Consider the following 14290-nt stretch of genomic DNA (forward strand, 5'->3'; position numbering starts at 1 on the left):
AGATGCATTACAAATGACCAGAGTCTGCTAAACTGGAAAATGGATTTAATATTCATGGCATGTAAGATTTTGTCTGGGAATGGTGCAAGCTAAAAACACCTGTGAGTAAACTCAGTAATTCTATTGCTGGTTCAGAATGAGAAATGCCCTGGTGCTAATAATGGTCTAATATGGTGTGCAGTGCCAGTGTACAGAGATTAATTAGTGATTTACTGTCTTTGATTTTTTCACTTATTGAACAATGGTGTAAGCACATTCACGTCTTATTTTCTTGGCATTCATGGGGTATACTGCGACTTTCTTTTATGGACAGCAAAAAATTAAATTGCTCAGAACTAGAATAAGCTGTAGCCAAAGATAGAAAAACTGAATTTTAATACATATTCTGCTTCTTAGAGCCATCTCAAGTTTGGCCTCCATTTTTAAGTTAGTTTGCTGCACATGAGGCTTCATACCCGTGGGTTCCAGTCTTAAATTGTTGCCAGAGATCACAATCTTTCAGACTTCACTGAAGAAAAAGGTCTTATTTTCTTAGTGTAATATGTGAAATGCAAAATTGGAGCATGACTTCTAAAAAGGACTAAAGGGAGAAAATTAAAAGAGCCATCCTGTTTTTTAGCTAATTCATGAGGCAAGTTTCACAGCTGCACTGATTTTTTATAGACCAGTAAAGTAGGATGTGATAGAGTTACTATTTTGGTCTAGCTTTCCTTGATCCTCCAGATTAGTGACTAGATGCTCACTTGGAGATGAGTTAACTGGGAGTGGCGTACTGCACAGATCCATGGTGCTGTGCAGAGTCATAATTCTGAAGCTGTAGCAAGGTGTGGTAATTTTTTTATTTCAGATGTGTGTGTTTCATAAGATCAGTAGTTAGAGTGACCTTACAACAGCAAACTGTGAAAACGTAGACGTGTGCTTTCTGTCCTAGATACTGCGTAACCTGTTTAACATTTTTTATGTCCTTTCAGACCCACCTTGCCAGACAGAACTCAGCAACATTCAGAAGCAGCAAGGAGGAAAGAAGCTCCTAGGTGAGCCATAGATCATTCTTTTGAAGGTTTTATTACTTACATAAATAACCCTAGTTAAACAGCAACACAAAATCAATATTAATCCAATGAAGATAGACCACAGTAAATCTCAGCAACAAAATTTATGAAATTCTCGAAAGCTATTAAACTTGGTTTTATTACATTACTTACCAAAAGCTCTTACATCTGTTTTATTACCCTGATAGAAGGTACATTTTTACAGCTACAGAGGGGACAGCATAAGGTACTCTTAAAGTAGTATTTCTGTTGATCCTTTAACTGTAATATTCTGTAAGTAATTGAAATCTTTGTTGTGAATCGGTTTATACTGCATCAATATTTCTGAAGTGTAAAGTCTTCATTTACCACTAGCCACTGTGTAAAAGCTGCAATAAAAGGCTTGGCCCGAAGCAGTCAAAACTGTATTTCCCATAAGGATGGTTTCTAACAAGAGCTATACACTTCAAATGCTTTCATATGAATATTTTTTTCATTGTGGTCTCCTTTTGGTCCAAGTGATAGAGTGGATTATTCAGCTGTAGACAAGCACCTCTTGTACATATGAACGCAAATTTAGTATTAATTTTTTACAGTTTTTTGTGCTGTGTTCTACTGCATTTTTATTCTGTGGTGGAATAATTAAATATTAGTGTGTAAATAAGCGGTTTGTAAGATATACATTATACACAACTCCTTGCAGCAGATAGTTTGTTTTTCAGGAAGTCTGGCCCTTACTATTCAGAGTTATTTGTACTCCACAGATGATAGAACTTCCAATGCAGGAGTGGGTCCTACATTTGAGCCTTTTCACCACAATTCAGTGAAAATCTGGACTGATATATTCAGGGAGTAAGAAATATGTATCACAGTGCCGACAAAAAATTTAAAGGAAGATCACTCACTTTATTTCTTGAAACCAGTCCAAGACTGAAATGTGTTATTTTCCCTCCCACATTTGATACATTCAGTCACTTTGAGTCAACTGAATTTAGTACTACTAAAGCAGTCAGTGTAGAGTCTGAAATGATGAAACAGGAAAAGGTAGTTGCTTTCTGCTATAACTGTGATATTGGCCAAGACATGAACTTTAGTGTACTTATTCAATGCATATCTGTCTCTATGAATCTATCTTGCAGGGCAGTACATCCCCTTCTGTGATGAGGATGGGTTTTACAAACCAAGTCAGTGCCATGGAAGCCTAGGGCAGTGCTGGTGTGTGGACAGATACGGCAATGAGGTGTCAGGGTCCAGAACAAACGGTGCAGCAGATTGTGGTAAGTTAACCTTAATGTAGTTAGGTGACCTTGTGTGGTGTTTAGTTTAGAGGTGTTACTCCCTTTGATTGCCAACCAGGTTAAATTTCTTCAGTAAGAAGTGTGGGACCCAACTACATGGATTTTGATACAAAACCCAACAAAACATAATGTGTTATTGTCGTTTGCATCATTATTTTTTGGAACTCCTGTCACTGTGTCAACTCTCAATAGACCCCTTACGTGTCCTTGGCATAGTGTATATAAACCCAGAAAAAATTAATTTTCTAGAGCAGCATTAGATAAGTCCCAGATTGTTTCATGACATGCCTTTGGGTAATCAGCATGCAAGTGGATTCGATTTGACGTTTTTTCAGTTTATATTTGAGGGAATTGCCAAAAGTTTTTAGTACACTAAATCTTCCCTTATTTTTCCCTTCCCTACAGCACTGTGCAGCTTCTTCCAAGAATTCCCATGTCACCTTTATTTGATGTCCCAGATATAAAAGATGAAAAAAAAATTCTTTTCCTCCTTTTTTTTTTTTAAAAAAAAAAAAAAGTCATTTATGACTTCTTTTCACTTCTTCAACAAAAGAGCATAGCCTGAAGCAGAGAGTAACTTGTATATAGTATTTGAGAGACAAGCTCAGGCCTATTGTCCATCTGATCCAAGATAGTTTCTAGATAAATTAATAGTTTGATATAGTTCAAGACAATATATAAGAAGTAAACAATAGTATATTATATTATATTATCAGCAGTCCTTATTGTCATCTGTGAGTTGGACTTAATTTTTTTCAGTTGTTCCAATCCATAAAATTTGTCTCCCTTTGTTCGTATTGAGAAATTAATTAAATAGTAAGGTGAATTTTTTTATGACAAAGGAATCTTTGTATTAATTATATTTTATTTTTATGTAACCCTGTATAGTTGTTCTGAAAGTAAATATTCTGGTGTGCTTTTGTATGTTTATGTAAAATATACTGTAAATATGTAGTGTATCTCGTGAGTCTTTTCTATAACTGTCATACTTTTTTAGCTATCGATTTAGAGACTTCAGGTGATTTTGCCTCTGGTGATTTCCATGAATGGACAGATGATGAAGGTGATGAAGATGAAATAATGAACGATGAAGATGAAATTGAAGATGATGATGAAGATGAAGGGGATGATGATGATGATGACGACGATGATCATGATGGATATATTTGATAATATTAAGAGGTCCATATGTTGTACCTTTCTAAATTTCACAAGATGATATTTCATAAAATCCCTTTGCTCTCCAAGATCAAAAGGGTTCTAACAAATATGTATATTTTGTATGATTATTTCAAACATTGCAGCTGGAGTCATAGACTTTTTTTGTTTAAATAAGAATAATTATATCATGTGCTTTTGAGTTTTTAAATGCCGTTGCGCTGAAGAAAACACATTGGAATTCTAGCCTGAAGAAAAAAATGTTATGTGCTACTGAAAATATATATATGTGCAAAACACACTAGAAAGCCAACGAGTCTCTTCAAAATTCTGCTGAAAGGATATTTGCCCTTACTTGGAACTGTGCATGTCCTCTTCAGAATGCATACTGTGACTTAACTTCAGTTCCCTTAGTGTTTTAGGCCCTGCAATTGTCCATTTAATGAATCAGAAATGTATTGCAGTAGAAGAAGTTTGGTGCACAAGTAGCATCTCAACCAGCCTTTAATTAACCAAAGGTATGGAGAAAAATCAGGAGGGAAAACTGTAGCAAAGTCCTCCTTTGGGTTTGCATTTGTAGTTATGTTTTTATTAGGAAGTGGCTAGAGTATTGAAAGGAATTTTCAAAAGCAGTAGCATGGACAAGCACCAGTTCTGTAATTGTAAAATTTTGTTGTCCTTCCTCTTTTTGGTTTCATGTCAATGTCATATAAGCTTTATCATTATTTACTTAAACATTGCTTTACCCTTTGTTGTTTCTCTGTATTTCTCTTTAATCAGACTAGGACAAAATATTTACATTGGGAAAAAGATTTGCTTAAAATTGTATTATCTTTATACATTACTATATTTCAGAGTATTGTCACTTGCCCCAAGGTAGTTTTTAATAAGTGTATAATGATGCTTTTTATTTTCTTATTTCAGGAAATAGTTTTGCTCTTTATCTTAATTCATGTTGTTTTCTGTTACTAGTGCAGAAACTTATAGAACGTAATGTAAAGGTGCCTTGCAAAATAGAACTAGGGAGGTTTTAGCATGCATACCAGTATAGGATGTTAGGCAATAGCTAAGCACACCCAATTACCAAATTAATACCAGTATAGGTACTGCTGCTGGAATGAAGAAAATGGATTATTTTAATTTTTTTCCTATTATTATGTAATTACCATGTGGTCTAGATTATACTTATTGTGTAGAGTAGCACTTAAGATTTGACTGTAGAGAAAATTACTTTAATCACTGTATTTATGTTAGCATGTTAATTAATTGTGTAGACATTTTGGGACCACCATCTTCATTCTTATCCTATCTTTCTTTCTGCCCACAATAAAATTGACATGACCTGCTTAATGTATTACTACAGGTTGTATAATTTAAAAATGAATCACTGATTTACCATCATTAATAAAAGGAAAATCAGATTCTTATTTGAATTAATTTTTACACAGTAAATACTAAATCTACTGTTTATCTTATGTAATATTGAAAAGTATAAAGCATTTTCTTTTTTACTGTTTCTGTATAGTTTGCAAAATAAAAACTCTTGTAACCAACCTTTGGCCAGTATAGCCCATCATTTTGACTTTTTTTACATAGTCTGAAATGTAGATTTGGGAAGAATTCATGTTTCAGATGCATTTTACCTATTAAAATATGTATTTATTTGAATAAAGCCATTAATGTTTTATTTCCATTAAAAAGTACTCGAATAGGGCAAAACACATAGGGAGCTTCTGGTTTTCTGTAATTTCCCTGATTTTTCTATAGCTTTGTTATGTACTTTTATGACATTGTCATACATTACATAGTAAAGAAAGAGAAAAAGACTTCTTTTCAAGCTTTGTCATAATTTGTGGGGCATAGTTGTGTTATTTTCTTAAATAAAGATAGTTAAGATAGTGGGATTTTATCAGAGAACAATTTCTTATGAGTGAAATTCACTGATACATAAACTGATTTTAAATAAAGAAGCTAAAGAAAAAGTGTTGTCATTATTGGCTGATACAGTAAGTACTGTTGTGGGGATTTTTTTGTATGTGACAAGTGGTTATTAGATGACAAACTGAAAATGCACTTCATTAAAACTTGTGATATTAGGAGAATTAAAGAGAATTCATAATGTGTTTTGTCTGAAGGGATTACAGTATGAAGACCTTTCTGAAAACAACTGTCATGCAGAAGAGCCTGAAAGAAGTTTATATTCTTTCTTCCCTGAAAATTCCCCACTGAACTGAGAGAGGAGAAGTATAGATGCATCTTAGTCCCTGAGTATTAAAGCTACTTAAATTCAGAAGTAAATCAAGTAAATTAAGTAAAGAACAGTGACAAATATTTTTGTGGTCCAAAAACTAAAACAGCAACAACAAAAAATTGAATTGTTACATATTCCTGAGGAAAAACCAGAGAAGGGACTCATACAGTGTAAGTCTTCCTTTGAAAACATCCTTTAGTGTTGTTAAAGGTAGGTAACTGTGTATGGATTAATATAAATGTACTCAATACCAAAACCATTGAGAAGCTTTTTCCTGCTTTCTGCGAAGTGGAAGAATTTGCACAGATGTCTGTCCTCATGACTACAGTCATGCAGAAAGCAGTCGGGAGCTCTTGACTATTTTTACAGTGTTGCTGTCGTTTGTTGCTTCTTCTTGATCTTACAGTTCTGCACATGTATTTATAGATAGGCAAAGATCATGATATAAATTTGGAGATTTTCAGACACAGTGATTAATCCTTGTGCTCTTCTGAGAATGTGTGGAATTATAAATCTCAGTTTCATTGAAAAGTAAGAAATACCAAGCTCAATGCAATAAAATATTATGTAGTCTTTGAAAGGAGTATTTTGGGTCAAGGCACAGATGTGCTTAGTTTAGAAGGAAATGAATTAGTGTCATTAGTTTGCTCATACGAAAATTAGATTATTGTATCATAATGATACATATTATCATCCATAATGATGTATCATATTGGATCATTATTGGATCATAATGATAGTAGGAAAATTTTTGCCCGTTTTGTGCACATGGACAAGAACTGGATTTCCTTTATTCTTTAAAAATTCCACTGCCTGGGTAGAATAATAAAAGTTTATCAGGATGTGAATGAGCTTTATGCTTCATAGGAAATTAAAAAGTATTTTATTTACAGGTTCTTTGTGAAAGCAGTGAACATATTTCTAATTACTAAAAGCATTTGAAAACTGGATTTCAATAAAGTCGTGGCAGCACAAATTTATTTGAAATACTGTAATCCTTTTTACTGTTTTTTAAGCTAATTTAAGTGTATTGGTCACAAATCATTTGCAATTTCATTTCAGCGAGTGCAGTGGACAATAAAGTAGTTTGTCAGCAAGTTCCTGTGTGAAGAGAGATTGGTATTAACATGAAGAAGAGTACAACTTAACCAGGTACCACTGGGTGAGTAAATAAAACACCAAGTTTTAAAAAACTCTGCCACCTCCTGAAGGGAAATACAGTGCTGGACGTGATGAATTAAACCTTTTGTCTCTACTGGATTTCTGTTAACACAGTGTCTCTGTCCTTGCTGAGCAGGACAGATGTAGTTTGCTAATTTGTTAATTCATCCAGTCAGATGGCTGTAGAAATTACTCTGAAGTGAAGGAACCAGAGCACGAATGGGAAAGAGGTATCTAGGCTAAAAGATGACACTTCCACTTGAATTTTTTGTTGTTTCAGATGGTAATTGAATCAAATCCTGAAAAAGTGACTTTTGCACAGTATGTGTCTCCTTGAAGGAGAGTTTTATGAGAGAAATATTTGTGCCTATTTTAAAAAAGAATCTCCATGTGGTAATGTTAGTAATAATGCAAGACATTTTACATTTTTTTCACCAGCTTTCCACACAATTCCATAGAAAAATTTGATTAAAGCTTCATAGAGGTTTGCACAAAACTGGTGGTCGTGCCTGTAACCATTTTTACCAAGGTTGAAATTTATCAGTTGAAATCAAGATGAACAGAGAGGTCACCCTCCTTGCCCATAACATTCACAGCTCTTTTGGAACATTGTGGAGCATCCAGCAGTCTGCTGAACTGTAAAAAAAAAAAAAAAATTAATACACATCCTTCCAACTCAGGTCATTATTATGTTCATCAGGCAAGTATAGTTTTAAAAGAGCTGGCTGTAGCCAGCACAAGGCACTGAAGATCTGCTCTAGAGGTCTTTTCATTGATGTCAAATACACATTTTGGGGAAGACTGCAATTTCTTCCCCTTTTTGTAGTTTATTTACTTCACAGACTTACATACTGCCAGGTTTCTGTGAGATTGTCTGCTGGTCTTTGGTCTCCCTGAAGAAGAGGAGATTGGATCTCTTGTACTGTAAATTGAATGCTTCTGATGGATTCTATATACCTGGTGGGGCTGGAGGGCCACAAGATGATTTCTCGAGTCTGGGGTATAAGAAGAGTGTGTTGGCTATTAAAATATGTTGATTTTGTGTGAAAGCTAGCAAAGATTACTGAGCTTTCACCTTATTTTAAAAAACACCTGGTAATGGCAGTGTATAGGAAGAACTGAGTTTTGCAGCCATGGTGGTATGATTCTTTTTCCTTATTTTTTAAGAATAATGCAGTTCTTTGAAAGTACACTCTAAGTCACATTTGATTGGTTGTGTGCATTATGCAAAAGGTCTTCAGAATTTGTTACTTCTGCAGTAAATTTTATTAATGCACATTAAGTCCATTGTGCTGCATTAGTTAAGGAACTGAAACATGCTTTAATCCAAAATCTGTTGATGAACAGATTATTTGTTTTTTTAGTGTAAGCATTCATTGTTGAAGTAAACAAAACTTAGAGGTGGTTTTATGTATGCCACGAGTAAAATCCAAGCCAATTCACCCAAAGTAAAAAAAAAATAATTGTAAAAACCATGCTCAGTTTGTAGGAGGCATACATTTTACTGAGTTTGAAGTTGTTTAAACTGGCTTAAGAATTCTTACAGCTGTAACATCTGTGGCAGCTACCTGAACAAAACAAATGTATCTGTTGGATGTCAATGTATTTATTTCATGTTGGAAGGGTTTCACATTTGCTTAGTACGATGAAGATTGGTGCAAAGCTAGTGTCTCTGTGTCATCCTTGTGATTACTTGTGACCCAGTGGATATCACCATTTTGTAACTTTTGTAACTCAGAGTATGCACAATGTGAAATGACACTGCAACAGCACAAGATGATGGTACCAGTCTGCATTACTTCATGTGCAAGTGAACTTGTTTCCCTCAATTTCCCCATGTGTTTGGAAACATAGACTAGTTTCCAGTGAAAGATGGAAATCAAATGTTGAGCAGGACTGCTGCCTTCAGCAGTAAGAACTCTAGGATCTGTCCCTAGAAATCCTGCCAGAATATAGGAAGGAGGCTCTTTTGAAGACACAGCAGATTCAAATGCATGATGTAGGTAAGACTGATTACTCTTAATAATTTAGTAAAGAAAACCTACCCATAGTTTTCTTCTTTATGTCTTGAAAATGTACCTGAATATAATCTGTGCTCATGGGAAGACAATTCCTAATTTAAAAAACAAAACAAAACAAAAAACAACCCGAGGTAGTAATGCTGACAGTAAGGAAAGTTCAAAGGAAAGGAAGACAGGACAAACATTCAAATGTGGCAGCACTGGATGGCTTCTATGTATCTGAGTAGCTGACTGATTCTGTCATTTAATTATAAAGTGTGAGGATTTTAATTTCATTGCTTATGTTGCTCTTTCCCCTCATAATTTCACCACACAATGTTTTTATTAGGCTGTGTAGCCTTCTAGTGTATCTCCACACCAGAAATTAAACAAAAGTGCTGAGGTGAGTTCAGTTCCCACAGTGGCATCTGTAGGAATTGCATCATTAACCAGCCCAGAAGTTGAGGACGTTACTGACACATTAAGTTGTTCCTCAGAAGGAGTTTTATAGCAGGTGTTTGTCCAGATGTAGTTTAGTGTATCCATTACAAATGCTTGTTTGACTCAGTACAAGAAGTGCCCAAAGTTTTTTGTTTCTATAAATGGTAGTTTACTCAGATTCTGACATATATGTAGAATACCATTGACAGTTGTATCTCTTGTCCACTAAGATTGATTTTCATGTAGTGAAAATGGTGTTACTGTTTTATCTCTCTGCATAGTTACTTTCATTTGAAAGTAATTTCATCATTCATTTTCAGCAATAACAGCAGGAAAAGTATTGCCTTCTGAGTAAATTTCTTATATCAGTTTTGTAAAGATAAAAAACGTCAGTGTTGGCACAAGGGATGTTTTAAGGCCAAACAGGTAATGAGTAGATCCCCTAATTTACAATTCAGTCCTATGATTTATAGATCTGACTTTCACCATAGGCACTACCTGCCTGGTTAGCTGTTGTCTGGCCATACTTAGATTTTGATTATAATGAGAAAGTAAGTGAAAGAAGCGCTCTTTTTTTCCCCCTTTCAAACCTGTAATATGTCTGTTACTGTTAATTAGAGGTCAGTTTCTATTAAATTGTTTCCCACTCCACTGCTTCTTGAATACCATTACATAAAAGTGGGGGGAAAAGAAGGCCTAATAATCTTCAATAGCAGGAATAAATTGCACAAAATTCCTATTATTTGCTGCTGTATGGAGATAGGTCTTTATCTTTCTGTGTGCAGACAAGAATCTTGCTGTGTAGCCTCCATGTCCTTTGAGTGAATGGTGCTCTCCTGAGCAGGACAGGATTTTGGAAACCTCTGCTGCCTGGCATAGCTCATGTGTGTCCTGCCCTTCCTGATGGCTCAGCTGTGCTGTGACCTGGTCACAGAGTATTTGGGTGTACACAGCCTGTGTTTGCTGAAGGGGAACTGCATGTGTCTGTTGAAGGGCTTTGTGGTGGTGCTGCTGCTGCTCATGCCTGCCCAAGTGTGGTGGAAGAAAGGGAAAGATTTTTCTCTTTTTGGCATAATGAGGTTATGCAGACTGGATAGTCCTACTACAGTGGCCCCTCTGGGGTCTGTACTTTGTCTTCACAAAATATATTTTCTCTGTCAGGTGTGTCAACTTTCCATTTGTGCTGGTTGTACCAGCCCAAAATAGCTAGCTGTTTTTCCCTACCTTTTTATCTATCTCAAAAAGAAATAAATATTGTGCTTGTGAGGTTTATTTCTTCTAAAGCATTCTTGGTCCAGCTCTTGTTAAAAAAAAAATCTAAACAGGAGAAGAAAACAATTAATTTCTATAAATACACTTCTAGGCATTGCTCAGGTTTATTGGGTCATTGTTCCAGAAAGTGGCTTCTAATCCTCTTTCAAACTATCAAAACATATAATAGATCCTGAGTTTCCTTTTTGAAGTTGAACCAAGCCAGAATTCTTAAAGACATTCCTCCTGACCTCCAAGTTGGCCTTCAAATGGGATCTTCTTAGCAGGATCACAAAGCATCCAACACATGCCCTGAAGAATTGGCCTTGGCTACAGAAAGAGCAGGTATGACTTTCAGTTGTATATCTTCTTATTTAGCTAAACTGTAATATCTTTTTTCCATTTTTAAATGTGTTTTTAGTGGTGACTTCTTTTTATTTGTGAGGAACTTTATCATTGTTCTTCTACTCTATTAAGCTACCATCTACTGAAATTTATCACAGCTAATAGCTATCTGCTGCACAAATCAATTTTCCATGCATCTACATCTGACCTCCACCTTCATTTTATCCTTTTTGTCACTAAGTTCCACTCTTCTAGGAGCAGTCAGGAGGCTCCAGAAATGTTCTTGGTCTCAGTGTTTCATATGCTCAATAGATGTCTTTAAGCAGAAGACTCTTCAGATGTGATTTGTGCAGCAGGAGATGGCCTACTTCATATTCCTTGAGAATTACCAATTGACTCAGAACAGTTTACACTGTTCTTTTCCCTCTTATACTACCTCTTTGCTGTCACACTTGTTTCTTTGGAATGCTCCTTGAAAGGAGGTTTATCTAGTGGAAATTTGTCAGATTCATTACAAAAGTCCAAATAATTGTGTTTATGTCTTGCCCTTGTGACTTTCATTGCAAATTCTTCAAAGGGAAACTTGATGATAGGCAAGAGCTTCTGAAGGGCTTATTACCCTTACTTGTCAAACAGGACTGGGAAACCCACATCTGGATCCTCAGGGGAAAAAAATATTACGTGACCTATTGGCTGGAATTGGTATTCTGTGTAAAAGAGTTACATAGAATCCCAGAATAGGCCAGGTTGGAGGGGACACAGTGGATCCTCTGATCCAGCCTCCCTGCTCAGGCAGGGTCACCCAGAGCACATGGCACAGCTTGTGTCCAGATGGTTCTCCTGGGAGGGAAACTCTCTGGACAGTCTGTTCCAGTGCTCACTCACCTGCACAAGTAAAAAAGTTCTTGATTATGTTAAGATGTAACTTCCTGTGCTTCATTTTCTGCCTGTTGCCTCTTGTCTCATTGCTTGGTTTATCCTACCTAAGGACCTCATCCAGCAGTATTTTTAAAAAATGGATGTAAAAATAGTGAGCTTTCTTTCACCGAGGTTTTTGACATTAATAGCATTTGACTGACATAAAGGAGTCACTGATAATTTACTCTAACATGGTTTTGAAGAAAAAGACGTTTATAGCAATTCAAATGTAATTTTTTTCCTGAGAAATTATTTAATACTACATTCCTGTTAGAATTTAAATTTTTATGTCAATCCTAGTTAAATGCTAGTTTCAAATTATTTCAAACTAATTTTTTTTTTTTTTTTTTTTTTTTTTTTTTTTTTTTTTTTTGTGGCTGGGTAGAAAGTAATTCATGCCTTTTTAACTAAGGCAGTTTTAAAAGCTATTATTTCTTCTTTCTCCTTGTTCTTTTTTTTTCCTTTTTTTTTTTTTTTTTTCCTAGAGGGCAAAATATATACACACAAAACCTGTATCTCATAGTTACTTTAATTTAATTTAAAACTGCATTTACCACCACCTGCCAAATCCCATAATGAAAGTAGTATAATGCCAGAGTGACTATGCTAGCAGTGTTGTAACTAACTTGAATTTATTGTTAATGTTGCTAACACTAGGAAACGCTGCAAATCTCACCTGGAAACCTTCTCATACATTTTTCAGACCTAAAATTTTCAAGAGCTGCAAAATTCTTTCATCTCAGAGTCAATCCTCAGAATTTTCTTTTTTGGCACTTCCTTATTTCAGATTAAGTGCATTTCCTAATTGTGCACGGTGTGTATTTAGGGACAAGGCCAAGTTCAGCTAAGGTCAAATCCCATTTATGTCTCCAGAGGGACATTTCAGGGAAAGGAGACGGATATTTCCCCATAGTTTCTGAGTTAATTGTTTTTATTTAGCCCTTTTAGGCTCCTTATTTTCTTTGGGGAATTATTTTTAAGACCAAATGTGGAAGAGAAGGATTCATGGAAGAGAAGAAGGATTAGTACTGCCTTCAGATGTGCTCTTTTATATGCATTTTTCGGAAGCTGTTTCTATTGACACAGGACTCTATTCATGAAATATTTTTAAATTTCCTTTAAACTTATTTGGGCTTTTTTCCATTTTGTGGCTTTCCTTTGTACATTTACTTGTTGGCTTGAAGAGTAGTGGGCAAAGGTGTTTTACATGGTAGTGATGATGTCCAACCCAGCCCCAACACCTCATCTAAACAATGGCACTGAGTGCCACATCCAGTCTTTCTTAAACACATCCAGGGGTAGTGACTCCACCATCTCCCCAGGCAGACCATTCCAGTACTTTATCACCTTTTCTGTAAAAAACTTATTCCTAATATCCAACCTATATTTCCCTTGGCACAGCTTGAGACTGTGTCCTCTTGTTCTGTCAGTTGCTGCCTGGAGAAAGAGACCAACCCCACCTGACTATGGCCACCTTTCAGGAAGTTGTAGAGAGTGATAGTACATGTCAACCCTTCTTCCTCACCTGTTTCCTGTTAAGGTGTGTTGGAAAAGAGTGTGCATTATTTACAGCCCTCATTTTTTTAAGTAGCACTTACTGAAATAGAGCTAAGATCTTTCTGAGCCATCCATGTGTTGATGTGATGCAGATCAGAGTAACCAACTGTTTCATACGTAAAGCAGACACATTCCTATTTGATGAGAGTTTCTGCTGGCCCTTGGTGAATTCCAGAAAATAATTCTTTTATTACTTTAATGGGGAGAAGGGAGTTCTGGTGGAGACAGGATACAGGGGGAAGATGAGATTTATAGAAAAAAGCTTGAATGGATAGGCCAGAAGTTGGTATGAGTTTGCTCACAAGACTTCCCTCTCCCAAAAATAGGACTGTACTCTATAACACATGCCATTTTTTATTTTTAACTCAAGAATATAAGCAAACTCTTGTCCTTGTCAAGGCGTACTACAGGCCATGGATCACTACTGTTCAACAAAACTTTATTCTAATTCATGGTTTTTACTTGATTGATACTTTTTTGTTGATCTAGCTTTTTCTTCTTTTAGTAAAAAAAGTTGTGAATTTTTACTGTTTCCATATTGGTAAAAGTTACTGCAAAGTTTTCCATTGTATGTCATTGTTTTGTTTCTGTGCATCCTGCCTGCTAATGCCTTTAGTAATCAGTTTCTTTCTCCTGCTGCTTGATTTATTTCACTTCCAATCTGACCTTAAAATAAATCTGGGATTAAAAGCTTCATTTAGTTTCACCATTCAGGAACAGATAGCCATAGTTTCGTTGGACTACTTGCAAAAGTAATTTGGATTTCAACCAGAAATATTGAAGCAAATGTCACTAGGAAGTGCAGTCACAGAAGAAAGGAATCTTTCCCCGTTTCTTTCACACAAGGACTCTCAATAACAGTTTTTTAGCCAGTACAAA

At 35.6% G+C, this 14290-nt stretch overlaps 1 protein-coding gene across 2 annotated transcripts in view; it reads left to right on the forward strand.

The window, feature by feature from the left end:
- SPOCK3 (SPARC (osteonectin), cwcv and kazal like domains proteoglycan 3) overlaps positions 1 to 4990 on the forward strand; it is a 143674-nt gene extending 138684 nt beyond the window's left edge. For both annotated transcript variants that reach the window (XM_083862503.1, XM_083862502.1), the window contains 3 exons: positions 972 to 1034; positions 2171 to 2308; positions 3327 to 4990. In XM_083862503.1, coding sequence (XP_083718629.1) covers positions 972 to 1034; positions 2171 to 2308; positions 3327 to 3499 — 374 coding nt within the window. In that variant the 3' untranslated portion in view covers positions 3500 to 4990. The remainder of the gene's footprint in view (positions 1 to 971; positions 1035 to 2170; positions 2309 to 3326) is intronic.
- The last annotated feature ends 9300 nt before the right edge of the window (positions 4991 to 14290 follow it).

This window comes from Zosterops lateralis (assembly GCF_965231275.1).
Source record: "Zosterops lateralis genome assembly, chromosome: 5".
NCBI classification, from domain to species: domain Eukaryota; kingdom Metazoa; phylum Chordata; class Aves; order Passeriformes; family Zosteropidae; genus Zosterops; species Zosterops lateralis.